The sequence below is a fragment of the Fundulus heteroclitus genome, chromosome 5 (genome assembly GCF_011125445.2).
Source record: "Fundulus heteroclitus isolate FHET01 chromosome 5, MU-UCD_Fhet_4.1, whole genome shotgun sequence".
NCBI lineage: Eukaryota > Metazoa > Chordata > Actinopteri > Cyprinodontiformes > Fundulidae > Fundulus > Fundulus heteroclitus.
In genome coordinates, this window is record NC_046365.1 from 18,574,653 (window position 1) to 18,594,196 (window position 19,544).

The 19,544-nt window shown below is 44.4% G+C and overlaps 1 protein-coding gene across 6 annotated transcripts in view; it reads left to right on the forward strand.

The window, feature by feature from the left end:
- LOC105921033 (zinc finger protein Aiolos) overlaps positions 1 to 19,341 on the forward strand; it is a 51,479-nt gene extending 32,138 nt beyond the window's left edge. For 3 of the 6 annotated variants that reach the window (XM_036137082.1, XM_036137081.1, XM_036137083.1), the window contains 8 exons: positions 4,426 to 4,725; positions 5,469 to 5,577; positions 5,907 to 6,014; positions 9,217 to 9,603; positions 12,398 to 12,565; positions 13,018 to 13,134; positions 13,951 to 14,064; positions 18,224 to 19,341. In XM_036137082.1, coding sequence (XP_035992975.1) covers positions 5,526 to 5,577; positions 5,907 to 6,014; positions 9,217 to 9,603; positions 12,398 to 12,565; positions 13,018 to 13,134; positions 13,951 to 14,064; positions 18,224 to 18,855 — 1,578 coding nt within the window. In that variant the 5' untranslated portion in view covers positions 4,426 to 4,725; positions 5,469 to 5,525 and the 3' untranslated portion in view covers positions 18,856 to 19,341. Of the gene's footprint in view, positions 1 to 4,425; positions 4,726 to 5,023; positions 5,374 to 5,468; positions 5,578 to 5,906; positions 6,015 to 9,216; positions 9,604 to 12,397; positions 12,566 to 13,017; positions 13,135 to 13,950; positions 14,065 to 18,223 lie in introns of those variants that run through there. The other 3 variants (XM_036137084.1, XM_036137079.1, XM_036137080.1) reach the window with 3 other exon arrangements.
- The last annotated feature ends 203 nt before the right edge of the window (positions 19,342 to 19,544 follow it).

Here is a 19,544-nt window from a genome sequence, read left to right on the forward strand (position 1 = left end):
GGAAAACACCTGTTGGCTTTTCATTAAACTCCTTTAATGAGATGATCAACTAGTGTATCAGGGAGCCAACTCAATAGGTAGTTTGTTAGTTCCCATTTCATTATGTGCTTGGGGGTTTTTTAAGCGCAGGGGCTAGTGGACAAAGGGTGGGTTACTTAGTAGTTAATAGTGGCTACACTGTTTGGTGCATATTAAAGGGAACGTATCATGTTTTTCAGTTCTTCCTTTTAACATTGAAGTCATTCAGTTGTGGTCTGTATATAGTGGAACTGCAGCACTTTGGTCTGAATCCCTCTTCAATTCACCCCCACGTTCCCCCTTTTTGCCCCTGTTCTGAGGTGCATCTGAGAGCAACTCGTTTTGGCGCCGTCTCTTTAAATCTAAAGTAGGCGCTTCACACCCCGCCGACCTCCGCTTCGCAGAGCGCTGTAGTATGCTGGGGGACGTTGTAATTAACAGCCGGACATTTTCACTTATCCACTTGTAGCTGCAGCATCCTTCAGCTTGGACTGGAAACTATTTCTGAGAAATAAAAATGGTGGATCCGCAAAATTGGTAAGCCGGACGTCCACGATCTTGTTTAGCAGCTCTGCAGCAAATAGCAGTGTTGTAGTCAAGTCACTATGCCTCGAGTCTGAGTCCAGGTTCGAGTCTCCAGTGTTCAAGTCCGAGTCATAAAAAAAAAATCAGAGTCAAGTCCGAGTCAAGTCCAAGTCATTAAAAAAAAAATCTGAGTCGAGTCACTATTGATCCAAGTCGAGTCCTTATTGATCAAGTCGAGTCCATGTTCCATTGTAACATTCCATTGCACTAATAATTTAAATATTAAAATCATACACCAAATAATATTCTAATGACATATTAAAATTATAGCCTAATGATATAAAAAAAAGTCGAATCTTTTTCTCAATTTCCGAGTCAGAATGATCTGAATGTAGGAGTCCGAGTCCAAGTTTGAGTCATCAGTGCTCAAGTCCAAGTCAAGTCATGAGTCTCTAAATTTAGTTAATGACTCGGACTCGAGTTCGAGTCTTGGACTCGAGTCCTACAACACTGGCAAATAGTGTTACGTAATTGTTCTAAAAAACGTAATGGAAAACTAAGAAAAATATGACCCAAACAGAATATCAAGATATCTATGCAGCTCCTGGGCAGACTATAAAAATGTTCTGCATTCCTAGAGAAGTCCAAGGAGACAGAAAAATGTATTTAAGGGCTAAAAAAGTGGTATGTCCTCTTTAAGGTCAGAGAAAGTGCCATGCATCAGTGCTCCTTGAACTTTTTAACATTTTACTGTGTCACAGACTTAATGTTTTTTTTTTGGGGGGTGGGGGGCTTAAATAATTGTGGAGTGGAGGTAAAATGATAGTTTTCAATTCTTTTTAAAGCTTACATCTGAAAACAGCGGTGAGCATTTTTTTTTTTATTCAGCCCTCTTTACTTTTTTTCCCCTAAATAAAATCCTTTGCAACCAGTGGCCTTCAGTAACCACCTACTTGGTGTCAACACTGGTGTATGTAATCCACAGCTGTCCTCTGAAGGCTTCGGGGGGGTTTGTTAGAGATCAGTGATGAGCAACCAGCATGAGGAAAACCAAGGAGCACAGCAGACAGATCGGGGATAAAGTTGTGAAGTTTAAAGCCGGGTTAGGTTACAGAACAATATCCCAAGTTGAACATCTCCCTGTTAAACACCATCAACCCCCAAAATGGAAAGAGGATGGCAAAAAATTCCTCTTGTTTGCCACAAGACGCGTAGGGGACACAGCAAACCTGACGAAGAGGCCGTTAGAGGCTGATTAGATGAGACTTGGACTGCATGCTACGTGTGGCAGAAAACGACCACTAACACACGAACACCCTTAACAAACCAACACACACAAACCGTGGTGATGAACAGCATGTGTTCCTCCGGGGTCTCATTGTACTTTTCTGCATTAACGCTCCTATCACAGAGGTGGAAACGAGCTTCGCCCAAACCGCAACGTCTGGCGTTTGGACTTGTTGCTGAGAACAGTCCGGATTGTTTTCTCTAGACTGGAGACCACCACCAAAAAAAAAAAAAAAAAAAAAATCTCTGGAACACTGATCCATCTGACCACATAGTCTTTCAATGAGACTATGCAGTTTTAACAGGAAAAATTACAGTGAAAGACTCCTTTTATAAAGAAGGCTTTTGTGAATTCTGCTTTTGAAACTTTTTATTATTACAACCACCTGATGGCTTTTCTTGTCAGAATTTTATTTTTTTCTTCTAGTGCTAACCACAGATTTATCCCAACTCAGCATTCTGTGATGTGTCATAGACTTTATATACCGTAATCAGTTTGATGAGACAAAACAGAACTATAATAAAAGGAAAAGTAAACCTGGTTATTTCTTCGTATAATTACAGCATTTTGAGATTTTAATGTAGGTTGTTTTAATAAGGTCTTTGCAATCATGTGGGGTAACTTAAAAATGAACAGAAGTATTTTCTTTTTTTTTTTTTTCGTTTTTGCACTTTATGGCTCCATTTTTTTTTTTTTTTTTTTTTGCTGAGAGGTTGAAAAATTAAATGAACAGAGAGGAGAAAAGGTTGGGGATAATAAAACGCAAAGAAGACCAGATGTGAGGATTGCACAGCGGGTTATGATCGGCACGTTAAAGTTCAAAAAGGCAAAATGAGAAGTCAGCGAACACATCCTTGGCTTTTGCTTTGACGGGGGGAGTAGCTTTAAGACCACACTCGGGCATCATTGTAAAAGATTGATCTTGAACAGCGCTTTGGTAGCTTCAACACACACTGCCAATTAATTATTACTAAAGGATTTGGTTAGGCGTTACAAATGTCCTGTTACACCCAAAAACAGAACCAAGCCTTAACGGGCAGGATGATGGCGGAAAGTGAGTGAAAGTTAAGAAAAAGGTGCTCCCAGATCACAGAGAGGAGCCTTTTGGCTTCAGCTCCTCTGTAGTTAAAACCAGGTGTTTGCCGCAATGTTCCGAGTTATTTTCTCGCTTGTGTTCATTACACTTTGTTTTAATTTTCCTCCCTGACACATAGCAGAGCTTGGTTTATTAACGTCCCACATGTGGAGCAAAGTTGAGAGAACAAGACGCAGAGGAGCTCTCAGGTTGCTGCTCCTCTTGTGTCTTGCTGAGCTGAGCTTACAATCTTTCGTAGGAAGAGACTTCTTAGGGTTCCTCTGAACCCCTGGCATATGGTTTGACATTTAAGGTAAAAGGAAAAACACAAACTGACTCAGTTTATTTTTAATGCTCCAGCTCTTTGCAAATCAGTCCTTCATTTCCTGATACTTGCGATGCCCTCTAAAAGTATTCATACCTATTGAACCTTTTATGCGTTTCGCCGTCTTACAACCGGAGACATCAGTATGTCTTGTTTAGACTTTAAATTACTGCCTAATTCAATTTGTTATATAAATACAAATCTTAAACGTGTAACGTGTAGTTGTAATGGGCACCCCTTGAGACAATACTATGTAGAACCACTTATTTTTGCTGCAATTACAGCTGCTAGTCTCTACCTGTTTTGCACACCTACTACATGAATAATTTGTCCATTCTTCTTTGCATCATAGCTCGACCTGAGTAAGACTGGATGGAAAGCATCTGTGCTTCAAAGCATTCCTGTTCGTTTTCCAATTAAATATGATCAAATGTTGTGCATATCCTTTAATTAATTGTAGGAAAGTACGACTCAGACACCAAGAGTATGTGCCCATTATTTTTGCGTAGTTCGTAAACTGTAACAACACACTGACTGGACATGCAAAATAAAAGACTTGTTCTGGATGCAATTAGACTGTGTGTGTGTGTGTGTGTGTGTGTGTGTGTGTGTGTGTGTGTGTGTGTGTGTGTGTGTGTGTGTGTGTGTGTGTGTGTGTGTGTGTGTGTTTCCTTTCCAAGTGCCTGTGCCAGGGGGGCACTTACATTTTTCCATAGAGCCAAGTTGATATGGACAGCTTTTTCCCCTAATAGAATATTTTCAGGGCTCCTTAGATCTAATAGTAAAACTAAGTTGTTGATCTGAAATATTTCAATGTGACAACAACAAAAAAAAAGCAAAACCAGAAGAAATATGTAAGAAAGCAGATAGTTTTGCTAATAAAAGATAATTCACTGATTATTTATTTATTTAAATGCTTCAATTCAAAGCAAATCAAACTACAGCGTCGACACATATCCTGATAATTTGCTCGACCTGTGCTCAGAGCTATAGTAAACATACGGTCGGAGGTCAGGCTTTTCCTGCTTACTAATGACTAAATTAAAAAAAATAATTAAGCTGGTGTGAAAAGTAGCTCTGCGGTTTGGCCACAAGGTGGAGTCATGACTCCTTAGATGGAAACCAGCCAGTGACAGCGAGGACTGACAGAAAGGATAACAAAAGCCTAATCTGCTCTGCGTTTCCCTCCATTAGGATGTGGTGCGGTGGAGTCCTCACGTCCAGGCAGGGTGGGTCCAGACGATCGGCACTCTCACCCTCTGACCGCGCCGGGCCGGGCCGGGCCGCCTGAGAGCCCGCTCTCGCCGCTCCGCTGGATGTCAGGTCTTTGTTGCTCCACCTCGTTCGCAATGAGTTCCTGTTCCTTTAAGGGATCTCTCCAGCGTTCGCCGTAGTCACGCTGCGCAGGATCCATATTCAGAGAAAGTCCAGCGGTGGAGTGGGGGAAATACCAGAGCAGCTCTCCTCTCCTCTGGGTGCTGAGCAACAGGCAAGGTAAGTTAGCGTTCTCATCATCCAAAGCTAAAGGAGCATAAACTAGACCAGCTGTAGCACAGAGCTGCCTCTTCGCAGTAACATGTGGACGCGGCACAGCTCCGTTTCATTTAGAGAACTTTTTGAGGAGAAGCCTGTAACTTTAGTGATTTTTTTTTTTTAGTTTTCTCTATCATTCAGAATCAAAGAAGCTTTCGCTCTTAGGCTGATCTTCTAATTTCCCCTCCCCGAAACCCGAGGAGATGTCTCTGCCGCCGCTTTAATTAGAAATGCACATTATTAGGATGGAGGTTCGTTCTCAAACTCTGCCCACAAGTGTAGGAGTGTTTGGCTGCTGGAGTGGAAAGCTCTTTTTTACATGCGCTCCTGTGTACAAGCCCGGCAGGAAATACGTGTGCGGAGAGAATATCATGTCTTTCTCATAAGGCTAAATGTAGAGACAGGGTCGAGCAATCAACCGTGGGCTTTCACCCACTTTTATTTTTGTAGGCTTCTATTTTTTTTTTTGCGCCGTCCAAACCAACAGGAACAGTCAGAGACAAGTGTTGCTTCTATTTCTTCACCGGCTTCGTTGAAATAGACAGGACTTCTTTTATTAGGCGCTGCGAAATGTTATATTAACCCCCATATTAAACCGACAGGATGAAAGTGAGGAACATATATTTTCCCTTTCACATCGTCACCGCTCGGTGAACTCGGGTCTCACAAAGCTAGCCTCTGAAATTCCCCCCCCCCCGGCACAGGGACCCGACTGGACCCGACTGGACCCGCAAAGACCGTCAGACGACCAGCGCCTCGCCATGAACGCAGACAGGCATCCCGAGCTCGCGTCCCCGCAGGAGGAAGAGATGGGTGAGTGTCTGAATCCCGGTCTCGCAAGCGTACGTGATCAGTCTGAGCTCTTTTCTCCGCAGAAACCACCGTCCGGCCCGAAGCGCCGCTTCGAAAAAGATCGAGGCGTAATTGTGGAATTTGTGCAGGCTGCAGATGTGATAGATAAGTCTGTGTCTCTGCAGGTGCACGAGACAGATTTTATGCACGTGTTAGTTGCTTGTAGGGAAGATTTGATTATGCCTTTTTTTTAATGCAGAAAAAAAAAACCCTCTTTCATGGTTTAATTACTAATTTGAGCGGTAACTGGAGCTTATTTGAACGGACTGGGTTTGTGTCTTTTTATTCAGAAGCGTGCAGTGATGTCGCAGAGGTGAAGAAACAGGAGGAGGACGAGCACAACGAGGACGCCTCCGTCACTATGAACGGGATGCACTCCGACGCTGTCATGGATGCACGTATGTGTGCACACACCTATGCACAGAATATGTCCACACGTACGACAATCCAGGGCACTTTGTAGTTGAAGCAGCATGCTCGCACTCAGATAAAGCGCAACTTCAAATGCAAGGGAGATAATGGAAACAGGATTGTTGTTTTTTTTTTATTGGTTGTACAAATGATGCATTAGTGGGTTTTACGCATCTCTTTTAGTTTACCTTCATTTATTTAGTTTGGACGAGGAGGAGGTGGAATGAAAATCTGTTTTTACAAGGCTGCCACGGCCAAGATGGGTTGCAAGGCTGTTCTGCATGCAGATATCCCACAGAGAAACCATAATGCATGATTTCGAATGTCAGAAAAAACCCAAAGCATCAACAAAAATAGCAGACAAAGCTGGTTAAACGCAGGACATTCCGCACATTTACAAGCAAATATATCAACCTGTCACAGTACTTCATTCATGGGGTTTAGTAGCTTATTTTTAAGCAGAATGAACACTTATATACAAGTAAGGATTTTGGGGGAAAAACTTTAAATCCAACACAAGGATGTAGAAGCTGATCAGTTGGAGAAGTTATTAGTTAATATATATTTGGTTAAATATAATAAACTAAGATGACAAATAAGGGCATCTGGTATAGAACATATAATCAGGTCCTGCCCTTCAAAGCTCTTCATTCTTTTTTTCTGAATTTTGTTGAAAGATTTTATCAATTCCCAGTAAACATAGAAACAAGGTTCCATTCTATGCAGTTTCGTATACGAGTTTTTCAGCGGAAAAGCTCGCCGTAACCCATCTGCGCTGTGTGTTTAAAAAGAAATTGTTGAATTTGCCAGAAGGCGCCAGAATCTCAACAAAAGTAACCCATCGGAACAGCGTTATTGTTGTTGTTTATTTTTTTTTTCCAACTCCAAAAGGTTTATAACCTGTGGCCTGAGAGACAGAGAACGCTGCTGTGGAGGCAGCGCTCCCTTCTTCTTTCTGGTTGGCAGCCACCGGCGCCGCTCGGTGCACTTCCTAAAGCCCCGCTCTGCGTTCTGCTGCATGCCCCTGCGGTTCGCTGCTCTCAGAGACCCTGGACTCTATCTTGGGTGTCACGGATCTCTGTGCTTGTAAAGTTTCCATAGCACCTCTGAGCGCTCTCAACAATACAAGGCGCTGCTCTTTAGCTCATCATAAGTCACCGCCAAGACCACAGTGTGGTTTCTGGATGGAACTGAGCAGCTCTCAGCGTTGGTTCACGCTTAGCAAGAGGCTAGGTGAGAGGTCCTGCAAGACGGGCCTCAGGACTCTGCATGTCAGCAGCCGCGCTGCTCATACATAACTGTGCATGCAGCAGGCTGAGTCCTCTGAGCTGCCATGGCAAAGCACACAGCGCCTTGCAGAGGCATTCACACTCCAAGTTCAAGTTCGTCAGCTGCTGTCACGTCACACCACAGACTTCGATGTGTTTTATTAGATATTTGGTTTGCCTGTAACGGGCGAACACAAAGTAGTGCATAATTGTGAAGTGGAAGAAAAAAATGACACGTTTCGATTTCTACAAATAGAAATCTGAAAGGTGTGATGTGCCTTTTATGTTCAGTGCTATTCACTCTGAAATGCCTAAATTTAATCAAGTGCGGCGAAGTGCCTTCAGAGACGTGGCCGTCCACCTAAACTGACCAGCCGGTTCTGGGAGGTGCGTTGATCAAAGAAACAGTCACGAGGCACACGGTAACTCTGGAGGAGCTGCAGAGACCCGCAGCTCAAGTGAACCTTTTGGCTCGCCAAATGCCGCGTGGCGGAAAATTAAGTAAGTAAGTAAGTAAACTTTATTTCTATAGCACTTTTCACAGACCAGGGTCACAAAGTGCTGCACAAGTTTGTAAAAAAATAAATTAGAACAACATACAGAAACAGTAAAACACAGTATTGAGCTAAAAAACAAGTTTAAAAAAGTGGGTCTTTAGTTGTTTCCTAAAAGTGTCTATACAAACAAGAGAACGAATGGTACAAGGTAGCTCATTCCAGAGGCGAGGCGCCACCGCTTTAAAAGATCTGTCTCCCCGGGTCTTAAAATGGGTCCGAGGAACCATCAGCAAGTTCATTAAAACCTCACGTCACTCCAAACTTACGATCCCCAGCATGAAATACGGTTTGGACAGCATCAGGCGGTGGGGATAGCTTTGTTGAGCACAGACGGGAAGATGGACGGAGCTAAATACAGGGCAGTCTTGGATACGGCGAGAGTTGCCGTGGAAACTGTTGGGTCTAAGCCTATTAGTGTGCAGGAACGGCCTAGTCAAAGTCCAGACTCAAATCCTTCCGGGAATCTGAGGGAAGACTCGAAAACTGTTGCACACAGACGCTTTCCATCCAAGCTGACGGCGTTTTAGCTGTGTTGCACAGAAAATTGAACAAAATCAGTCAGTAGATGTGCAACGCTGGAAGGGGCCTACCCACAAAGACTTGAAACTTTAATGTGGTTCTACAAGCTGTTGACTCAGAGAGGGGGGCTGATTTCAAATGTGTGCAACGCTTTTTCTTTTTTTTGAGTTTTGGTTGCAAGAAAATGGAAAACCTTGTTTCCCCCTCCCTCCCTTCCACTTCACAAATAAGCACTACTTTGTTTACGGCTATCACAGAACATCCCATCACTATTATAGACATTATGTTTTATGTGAATAGGTTAATGGAGTGGAAAAGCCTTTGTATGAGGCTGTATATTTACATCTGGAGGCTATAAAAAGAGTCCATAAAGGAAAGAAAGCAGGTCATATTACTGCTGGTGAGCCTGTGGAAGTGACCGCCTGTGTGACAGAGCTCGTGCTGTCTGTCTGAGGTGCCTGCTACGCTTTTTTCTCCTGTCCTGGTTCTACTTTCTGTGTATTCGGAGGAAACGCTTTCCTCTTATCTCCGGCGCACATCTACTGAATCTCTTTGAGACTCTATGCGTCGGCCCAAATTAAGCTACCCACACTTTGGAGACGAGCCTGAGCTAATACCGAACTTTAAATATAAAAGTAGAAGTGAAGACGCGACTTTGTTTCACATTCTGGCTCGCAGTCGCGTCTCATCTAGCTTTTTCAGCTCCTTATTTGGAAGCGGGGAAATGATCTGCACATCGGTTTGCGCTCAGCCGGTTGAGTTTAACTGTTTGTTTGGATTGAAAGGCCTCTAAATGTTTGCCCCCCCCCCCCCTCGCTTCTCGATTACGCCCGTGTGTTGACCAGGCATGATAAAGACGGAGGCCAAGGAGGCGGACGACAACGAGCCGGCGACGATCGTGCCCAAAGAGGAAGCGGCGGGGGACAGCGAGGATGGCATGGAGGACGGCGTCGACGAGGAGCGGACGGAGGACGACAACGACGAGCAGAGAGACGAGGACGGCCTGAACGAGCCCCAGGACCTGTCGCTGGCGGACTACTCGCGTTACGAAGCAGCGTCCCTGCCAGAGGGCCGAACGGCAACCGCGTCGGACGACGGCGCCGACGACGCCGGCTACCCGCCCGGATCCACGGGGCCCCGCACTCCGACGCAGGGGAAACTCAGCTGCGACATCTGCGGCCTGTCCTGCATCAGCATTAACGTGTTGCTGGTGCACAAGCGAAGCCACACTGGTAAGCCCCCCCCCCCACCCGCCCATCCACCCCCACCCAACGACCTGAAACACTCAAACAGCTGCACGATCATCAGATAGCAAGAGAATCGGCTCTTATTGATGGGGTCAGTGCTTTTGTTGTGTGTGCGTGTGGCACGTCACTTCACCCTAATCGGCCCGCGGGATCTGGTTGTGAAATTTTCTTCCATTGTTGTTCAGTAACGAGCACAGAGCAGTTAAATGTTTGATTTGATGGCAGCGACAGATAAGTATTCGGCGTGCGAAGATCGGAGCTGCAGGATGGAAAATAATCTTGATTTGTGGACATGAAGCAACACTGAGATGCACAAACTCTTTTTTTTTTTTTTTTTATGGGACAGAGTTATGAATTCCTTAAAAAAAAAAAAAAAAAGACCCCATGGTGGCCCTGATAATATAATACCTATTTGCTGACATTTAACACTTTCAGACCAACGCTGTAAGCTTGTCCAGACCTTAGCGAAGGCTTTCGAGGACAGTTTCGAAGGGTCCCAAAAATACCTTTTTGAACTTTTAAATAAACTCCTAAGCTCATATCACTGCAAGGTGGATTTATGCCAGCCAACCTTTGCATATGGACATATGGGATATAACGAGTTGTCACTAAGTTTCATAATAGTCCTGTATTATTGCCTTTAATAGGTTTAATGCAGAAACCCCCCAGCTAAAAAGTGGGAACCATCTAGGGCCCAGATGGGGAGCAATTTGAGCAAAATTTCATAACTCCAACTTTTGACGCTGCAAAGACCTACCCGTATGGGGCCCACCTGGATTTGCTGCTGTTTTATTTAGTAAATTGATTCAAAGGAATCCTCCTACAAGAAGCCCACAGTGATCCCAGGGCCATCTATAACTAAGAATAGGTGATTGTTTTGTTTGTGATTAAGCGGGGGAAGAAATACGGTGCCAAGAACTGTAATATATCACGATTACAATGAACACTAACTGAAAGCTAACTTCCTAAATAGTTTTGTAATTTTCAACATCTGGATAAAAAAAGGAAAACTGTAAATAAATAACTAAGGTTTCCATACTTTCTACAGGAGAGAAGATAAACTCTATTGGGTTATGTCTGAGTGACACGTATTTTTGATTTGACACATTGCAACTTGACTTTAACAGCTTTAGCAAACAGTTCTTGGTTTTTAAGTTTCTGGCTGACAATTCAAAGTCAAATGCGATTTTATGAGAAAATTTCAGATAAACCACAATTTCATCACATTTTTTTGGCCATTTTTAAATCATGGCTTTAAACTGGACCTTTGGTTCCTATACTGAGATTAATCTATGGTGGTTCAGATGCCAGAGTATTGAGACGGCTATTTTTATATTATATTCATAAGGCTTTTGTAAAGCCTTTATTTGATGTATTCAGACTGGAAATGGGCAGAGAGAGAAAGAGGAAGACGTGCAGCCAAGGTCGGTGGTGGAACCTCGTACGGCTCCGCTGAGGACTAATCGCTTCTGTACATGGGAGGCACCGTTCTACCGCAACGCGCTGCCCTGAAACCATTGTTTTGATCTATTTTATAAGTAGAATAGAAGTTTTAAAGATCACATATTATGCTTTAAAGAATCCATCCTGATTTGAGAAGTCAAATATTTATAGAAATAGAAATGGAGCCGTTGCAATAGCTGGTCCAGATCCCGAAAATGTGGAACAGCGTTGTGTCTTGATTTCAGATAATAAGTCCTGACTGTTACACTGCAATGTCAAGACAGCCACATAAACTGAAAATTCAGTCTGGAAAGGTATGGACCCCCCCCCCCCCCCCAAATCATATTTGAGAAAAAAAATTTATTTACATTTTAAACTAAAATTGGCATGACAAAAAATATAAACCCCTTTCTTAATAATCAGTGGAAACATCTTTATTGGCATTACAGCAATCAACCCTTTCTTTTAATTGCTGAGCAGCTTTTTGCATGTTTACGATGGTATTTGAACAACTTATTTTTTAGATTTTTTCGCCAATAACCTACCCTTTTATGTAGCTCTATCAGATTCTGACTCTGGCTGGGCCACTGCAGATCGTCAATATTGCCTCCCGACTGAAGAAACATGTTGAGCCAAGTGAATCTAAATCTGGCTCTAACTGTTTCATTGCTCCTTTTTGTTTTTGGTGCATTTCAGTGATGCACCGCAAAACCATATAAAGAACATGGATTGTTCGGGCCGTTTTTTGGTCCTTGTTTTCTGTACCGACGAGGCCATTTCTAGAAATGACAAATATAAAGATCATTTCGAGGAAACGCCTGACGAAGATGCATAACTATCGATGTATCGTAATTTTACACCTGTAAAAGAAACGTGTGCGGGACACCAAAAGCGGCTCCAGCCCAGGGGCCACACATCCCCCCCCCCTAAATTCGTCCAAGTTCACTGGACCGGCGGGTAAAAATGTGAAGTGTCACACGGCTTTCAGCTGAGGCTTTTTTTTTCAACATCTTCTTCACAACTCGTTTGGTGGTCTGGGTCGTGAGAACGCCGTCTCTACGCGATCAGAGTGGATGTTGCTTTGTTCCCCTTTCAAAAAATGGTGAAGGATTCTGTGTTTTGCAATTCACCGTTATAATGGGAAACTATCTAGCAAGTGCTAAAAAAACAGAAATGCAGCTTTACAGAGAAAAAAAAAAAAAAAAAAAACACGCTGTGGCTAATGAGTCAATAAAGGTAGTAAATCTGCAGGAAATTTCTTGTGCATTGAATGAGTTAAACTTTGTGGGTTGCTTCTCTCACCCCCCTCCTCTGTGTGTTATTTTCTGTTTCTCAGGTGAGAGGCCATTCCACTGCACTCAGTGCGGGGCCTCCTTCACCCAGAAGGGAAACCTGCTTCGCCACATCAAACTGCACTCTGGAGAGAAGCCTTTCAAATGCCCGATGTGCAGCTACGCCTGCCGACGGCGCGACGCTCTGAGCGGGCACCTGCGCACCCATTCTGGTAGCTGCCAGCCACACGCATGCACGCTCCAATCACTCAAAACCCGCACACACACACACCTATCGCCAGCACGCCAGATTTGGATCGCTCCCGCCCTTTTTTTTTTTGTAACCGCGACCCGTGAGGGGTTTGCGGGAGGCTCTCTTGGCTTTTCCAGTAACAGCCCCGCCAATGCGCCGAGCGCACACACACACACACACACATCACATATGATATCTTTTACTCAATCACCTGTGGAAACTTACTCATTCACTTTCAGATCACGTGCTTTACCTGCCTCCAGTCTCAAAACAAGAAGGGAGAAAGACACACACACATAGAAAAATAAAAAGAAACACCTCATCAGTTTTTTTTTTAAGCGAAACTGCACACTTGGTGAAATCAAACGTGCTTGTGCCAGTTTTTTTTTTTGTTGATGTATTTGGCGATTAACTGAAACTCTTCGCTCGCAGTGGAGAAGCCCTTCAAGTGCAACCACTGCAGTCGCAGCTACAAGCAGCGGAGCTCCCTCGACGAGCACAGAGAGAGGTGCCATGTGTACATTCAGAGCAAAGGTCCCGCCGACAGAGGTGAGGCAGCCGTCGCAGCCTCGGAAAAAAAACGTCTCCGAAACTTCACACATGCAGCTGCTGCAGCCATCAAGTCCACAAAAAAGCACGTTGTTGGCTTTTTTCTTTTCTCTCTTTTTTTTTTTTTTTGGTGAGCGCGCGCAGCGGGCGTGCAGTTAAAACGCCGGCAGATCCTGTTTTTATGGCCTCGTTAAATTAATGAACTTATAGCTGGTGCCCCATGATTACAGACTAAATAGGTTATGGCCGCTGTGGTGTAATGGCTGAGCGCTGCGGAGACCGCTTCTCATGTCTGTATCAGCAGACATGAGAAGGGGAAGCCAAATAGGGCAAACGTTTTGGGCCCGGGCCGCCCCCGGCGCAGGCACGCTCGCTTAAGACATCGGCCCCCACCGCCGACTGTGCCGTATTGTACCGGTAGGACAGTTGCACTATTGCAACACACAAGACAGTGCACTGTTTCTGTGGTCACCTAATGTCGTAAGTTTTGCTTGATAGTGCTATAGCGGTGAGGAAGTACATCCTCATCCTGTGGTCTCTCCTCCTGCACTGATGAGGTAAAGAAAAATAGAAGAAAAAAACAACCAGGAAGTGAGGTCAGAGGAGCGTCGGATCTCAAATTAATATTTTGTTCCTCCCTTGCGGGGCTCTTCTGTTTTTATTCTTCTGTACTTTAACTTTTTGGAGAGCAGCGACTCTGTGTTGCCCGTGATCGACGGCAGGTCTTCGTTTTCTTGACATTGCTGTTTTTTTTTCTCTCTTTCTCTCTTTCGTTCTTCCTTTTTTTTTTTTTTTTTTTCTGCTTTTGTGGTCCAGCAGAGGACAGCCACACCGTCAGGTCTCAGATGGGCTCTGAGCGCGCGCTGCTTCTCGACAGGCTCGCCAGCAACGTTGCCAAGCGGAAAAGTTCAATGCCACAGAAGTTCACTGGTAAGAGCAAGCACAGTGGCGCACTTCAAGCTGCAAAAAGGGCTTATTTTTGTGAAGCAGCCTTATTTGATGCGCTTCGTACTCAAGTTTTGCCTTTTTTTTTTAAGTGTTTTGTATGAAATTACACCTGTTCTCCAACTAGCTTTTGCTGCAAATGCTGCTATTGTTTTGACGTGTTTACAGTGCCTTGCAAAAGTCTTCATACTACTTGAAATGTTCTGCTTTGTGTCACAGTACAGCACACTTCGATGTATTCGTGATAGACCGACACAAGTTTAGATTCGACCTCGGCCGTTCCGTTGCAGCCCTGGCTGTACGTCAAGGTTCGTTTTCTTGGTCCAAGGTGACTCTTTGCATCAGTCACGGGTCTTTAGCAGCCTCTGACGTTTTTTTTTTTCCCAGAATCGCCCTGTATTTAGCTCCATGCATCTTCCCATCCTCTCTGACCTGCTTCCTTGTCCCAGTTCAAGAAAAACATGCCCATAGTATGATGCTGCCACCACCGTGTTTCAGCATCGGGATCAGAGTGATGTGCACGTAGCGTTTTGTGTGTAGGCCAAAAATATTAGTTTTAGTGTCATTTCTTCCTCCCATCTGAGCTGAGGATCTCTGTAGCTCCTCTGTAGCTCTCTTTGGCCGGCTTATCCATTGAAGTGACCCTCTTGTCTTGGCAGGAAGCAGTTGGGCCGTACCTTTTTTTTTTCAATCCATTATCTGTATCAGATAATGGATTGATCGCTGCTCTGTTAGATGTTCAAAACCTGCCGTATCACAAGTATTTTTTTTATTTAACCCCACTCCAAACGTCTTCACAACTTGATCCCCCGAGGTACCTGCTGTGTACCCGGTCTTCATGAAGCCGTTTCTTCATTAATGCCAAAACCGCGTTTTGCCTCTGTTATGGAAACCGATGTGTTCGGGGTGAGCACATCCGAGATCAAAACTGACCACACACTTAGTTTGTCCTGCAGGTGGTCTGTAAAACACCCCGGGCTTTACATTTTTCCACAGCTGCAGGATGCTGTTGGTTCCCTGATGTTCTCTTACAAACCTCGGAGGCCTTCACAGAACAGCTGGACATGCAGTGAGATCAGACTGCACACAGGCGGACTCTTCTTACCGATAAAGTGACGGAAATGGTCGGACTGGTTTCTGTTTAGGCGTAGCAGATGAAAGCGAGGAGAAAAGACACGTCACACTTTGGAGATTCTGTTATTATTAAAACAAAGAAATTCGCAATCGTGCGTCATTTTCACTGGACTCCGCGGTTACGCACTACTTTGAATCGGTCTATCACATCAAATCCATTGAAGGTTGTGACTGTAATGGGACAAAGAAAAATGTGAATACAGTCAAAGTGCATGAAAACCTTTGAAAGACACTGTATGTGTTACATTGCATCTGTTTTCCTACCGGCTTCTTGTGTAAACGCTGCTTTCTTTTTGACCGGTTTATATCAATTTGCTTCTAGGAATGCTTTAAAAGCTTTTAAATATAATAAAAAAAATGGATTATAAATGATTTCTGTCTGCCTGAGCTTCTTGTTTGTCTGTTTATCTCTGCTGGCTTCTGTCTCTTGTCAGACAAGACCTGAGGCCAGAACACCTGGCTCATAGCTGCCCACAGCACAGAGTGGTTCCCACTACCCTAGATTCTCTGCCCAGAGTGGCATCATAGGTGGGTATAAAGTGATCGTGCATGGTTAATTAATCCATGTAAAAAAAAAAAAAAAAAAAGACATGAACTTCAAAGTTCTCAGCAGTATTACTCATTTTCTGTGCTTTGAATTGATCTCGGATAATCCGCTGGAGTGATGAATGATCAGAAGCTATCAGTTTCAGTAAACGGCTGAGTTGGCGCTGCCATTTCCCAAACTTTATGAGCGTATGCACAATTTTTCAATAGTCTCCTCTCACCTCTCTGGTTAAGCTCAACATTGGGTTGTAGTTTCGCAATCACGCCTCAACCTTCCCGCGAGCACACACACATACACATTAAAAGACACACACACACACACACACACACACATACAACACTCCTACGTCTATCAGCTTGGCAAATGAAGTGAGATCTTTCAATATGACAACCACAGGGGAAAAGAGAAGTAAGAGAGTCTGCAACCACAGAGAAAGATAGAACAGGCGGGAGGCGAGAAACGTGAGCAGGTGTTTCTCTGTCGATACTTCTGTAGCAGCTGCACCAAAGACCTTCGTCTGCGCCGTCTGCTTCCTCTCAGCCCTCTGTCCTCTCCTGGCTCAGGATGTTTTCTCGCTTTAGGCTTCTTCTTCTTCTTTTTTTTTTTTCTTTTTTTTTTCTTTTGTCCCGTGAAACGCCTGCATTCCGGGTTTGCCAAAAGGGGTGTATTTTTTTTTTTTTGCTCTGTGCATTCTGCACACCAAAGAGAGGACCCCTCAGAGCCCCATCTGGATCTGCCTTAGCTCCTGCCCATCTGTAAACAATAAGCGTTCTGACTGCAGCTTGCTGCTGCTGCTGCTGCCGCTGGTCCATGTGCGGTGCCTTGCAAGCAATATATTCACAGCTTTTGTACTTTTTCCCATTTTGCCACTTTGAAACCACTAACTTCAGTGGATTTTATTCCGAGTTTATGTCCTCGATCACAAAGTGGTGTATAGTTGTGAAGTGGAAGGAAAAAATGTACACGGTTTTTTAATAAGTTGTTTAAATAGACTGGACGCACGGTATATAGCACCTTTGTGGTCATGCTGACCACGCAAAGCACTTTTACACCAGAGCCACATTCACCCCCGACGCGCTATCAATACTCACACGTTCAGACATAAGGGCCTTTCCCAAGGAGGCCCACAGACAGGTGATAAAAGCTGGAGTCAAATCCAAAACTACAGTGTCCCTCCTAGTGAACAACAGTCATCTCAAACATTTGTCTGATTTATTTTAACAAAGCTCGTTTGTATTCAGCCCCCCTGTTTTAATACTTTGCAGACCCAACTATGTCGGCTACTATGTTGGGTTCTTTGGCGAACTAAAAATAAGTAATATTTTCTTAAAATGAGTGTATCTGTCCTTGATTTGAGCAGGTAAACAAGATGATCTGCCAATGGAATAAGATTTTTGCACTTAAAATGGGAATATCTCATCTCCATCATCTTATTTCAAGTGCAGGATGTCTATTTATCTTATTTTAGGGGTCAAAATACTCATTCCATTGGCAGATAATATTATTTACCTGCTCAAATCTAGGACAAAAACGCACATTTTAAGAACACTTATTTTTAGATTAGTTTTTGCAGTGACAGCTCAGAAAAGGTTAGATGTGTCTTTGAACGTTGTTTTTTTAAGTCTCGGCATAGATTTTCCAATGGATTGTTTTGTTAATTTGTTTATTATGGTTGTCCTGAGGGAAGGTGAGCCTCTGCCCCGGCCTAAATTGTATCGCATTCTCTGGCTGCCCTGTAATTAGCTCCAACCATCCGACCCTCCACTTGGACAAGCTTCCCTCCCCACTGCATGGTGTAGTGCAGCCGCCATATTTCTCCGTAGAGGTGGTTTGCTTAGAGTTCAGTGTTAGTTTTAGTGTTAGTTATAACCGATCTCGCATTCAAAAATGTGAGATCGGTGGAGTGCAGTAGTTGCTCCTGCAGAGTTGCCGTGGGCTTCTTTGCTGCTTCTCTGATTAATGATGTTTTCAGGTTTTTCAGTTTTTGTGGATCACCCGATCCTGGTAGGTTTGCAGTTGTGTCATTCTTTTTCCTTTTCCAGAAGACAGAGTAGTGCTTCATGAGATGTTTGGGGTATTATTTTATAACCTCACTTTGTGCTCTGATTCTTAGTCTTTGCTATATTATTTGTTGTTTTTATTAAGGTTCTCTAACTTTGAAAGAATAGCTGGATTCATAGTGAGATCAGATTTCACACATATAAAGGGAGCTGAATCCAAATTCACACTGCTGTAACGGTTTTGAAGTCCCCGTCTCCTTTTCCTTTCACTTCACCAGATTACATTACTCTGTGTTGGGCGATCGAATGAAACTTCAATAAAACGTGGCTGTAACGTGGCAAAATGTGAAAAGGTTAAAGTGTTGTGAATACTTCTTGGTTGTGCTACGGTGTTCTCTAGTGAAGTATGTGAAGCCACCCCCTGTCGAGTCTTCAGCGCTCTCTTGTCGTGTCACTGGTGTAGGCGACAACGGGGTCTGCCTGGACCTGAGCTTTAACAGGGAGCTGCTCCACCGAGCTGACATGAAGGAACCTCCGCCAGGCTCACCTGGGGCCGAGGGCCAGCTGCAGACTGTCCTCGCAGGCCCAGACGGTGGCGACGCGCCTCCCACCCACAGACCCTACCCGATCCCGCTCAACCGCACCGACATCAACCCAATGGGCCTCACCAACGGCCACAAGATGCCTCTCCTGGGCCTTCCTCACGGAGCACAGCCGTCCCTCGGCATGGACTCCTTCCACAACGACGCGTCCCAGATGGCCCAGCCCGTCATGTACAGCTTGGGTCACCTGTTGGGGGGGATCGGTCACCAGAACGGCGTCCCCCACCCGCACAGCCAGCCCATTCCACTGTCGCCCCTGGAGGCCCTGCGGGTGATGCGGGCGGACGGGGAGGCTGGGGCGCTGCCCGGCGCCGTGTACCCCTGCGGCCACTGCAAGGTGCTCTTCCTGGACTACGTCATGTTCACCATCCACATGGGCTGCCACGGCTTCCGCGATCCACTCGAATGCAACGTGTGCGGCCACCGCAGCCGGGACCGTTACGAGTTCTCCTCCCACATAGCCCGCGGCGAGCACCGTCTAGAACTCAAGTAGACTGCATTCTCCTGCACACAAACGGTCCCCGCTCTATGGAGACAGACAGCGATCTAGTCATATAAGTAGCCGGTAGTATTAGAAATGAAAGCATAAAGTAGCAGCTCTGTCTGTCCTTTGTGTTTGTTAAAGTGTGTGTGAGTATAGACGTTGTAGGAGTGTGGCGGCCGTTCTTAGTCATCAGTACTCATCTGAAAAGATGGCCTGTAAAGAGTTATTGCAGGAGTATTTCTACTCCTTAGCATGCATATATTTGTGCTTAACGGGGTTGTCTGTTTGCATCATAAAGCCATGTGTTTCAGCTCACACAAAGCGGCACAAAATACTGTATTTATGCTGTATCTACCGTTTTATTCTGTCTGTATAAAGATGTTTAAAAAATAAATAAAAGAACCGCTCTGTCGTCACACACAAACTGCACAATGTCGAGAGATGTTTTAGTCTGCCAATTCTAACTGCAAAAAAAAAAAAAAAAAAAAAAAAAAATCAACATCCTATTATCTCGAAGGTCACATGTCTCTTTTTTTAAGGCTGTGGTTTTCAGAGATCTGCAGTTCACGGCTTCAAAGGACACCACTCTGCACCATGTGCTGGTTTCTCACTCCAGAATAATATACTCATTTAGCGTTCCCACGAGGTAAAAAAAAAAGGCCTCAGTTTTACTAAGACATGTCTGAAGCACAGAACAG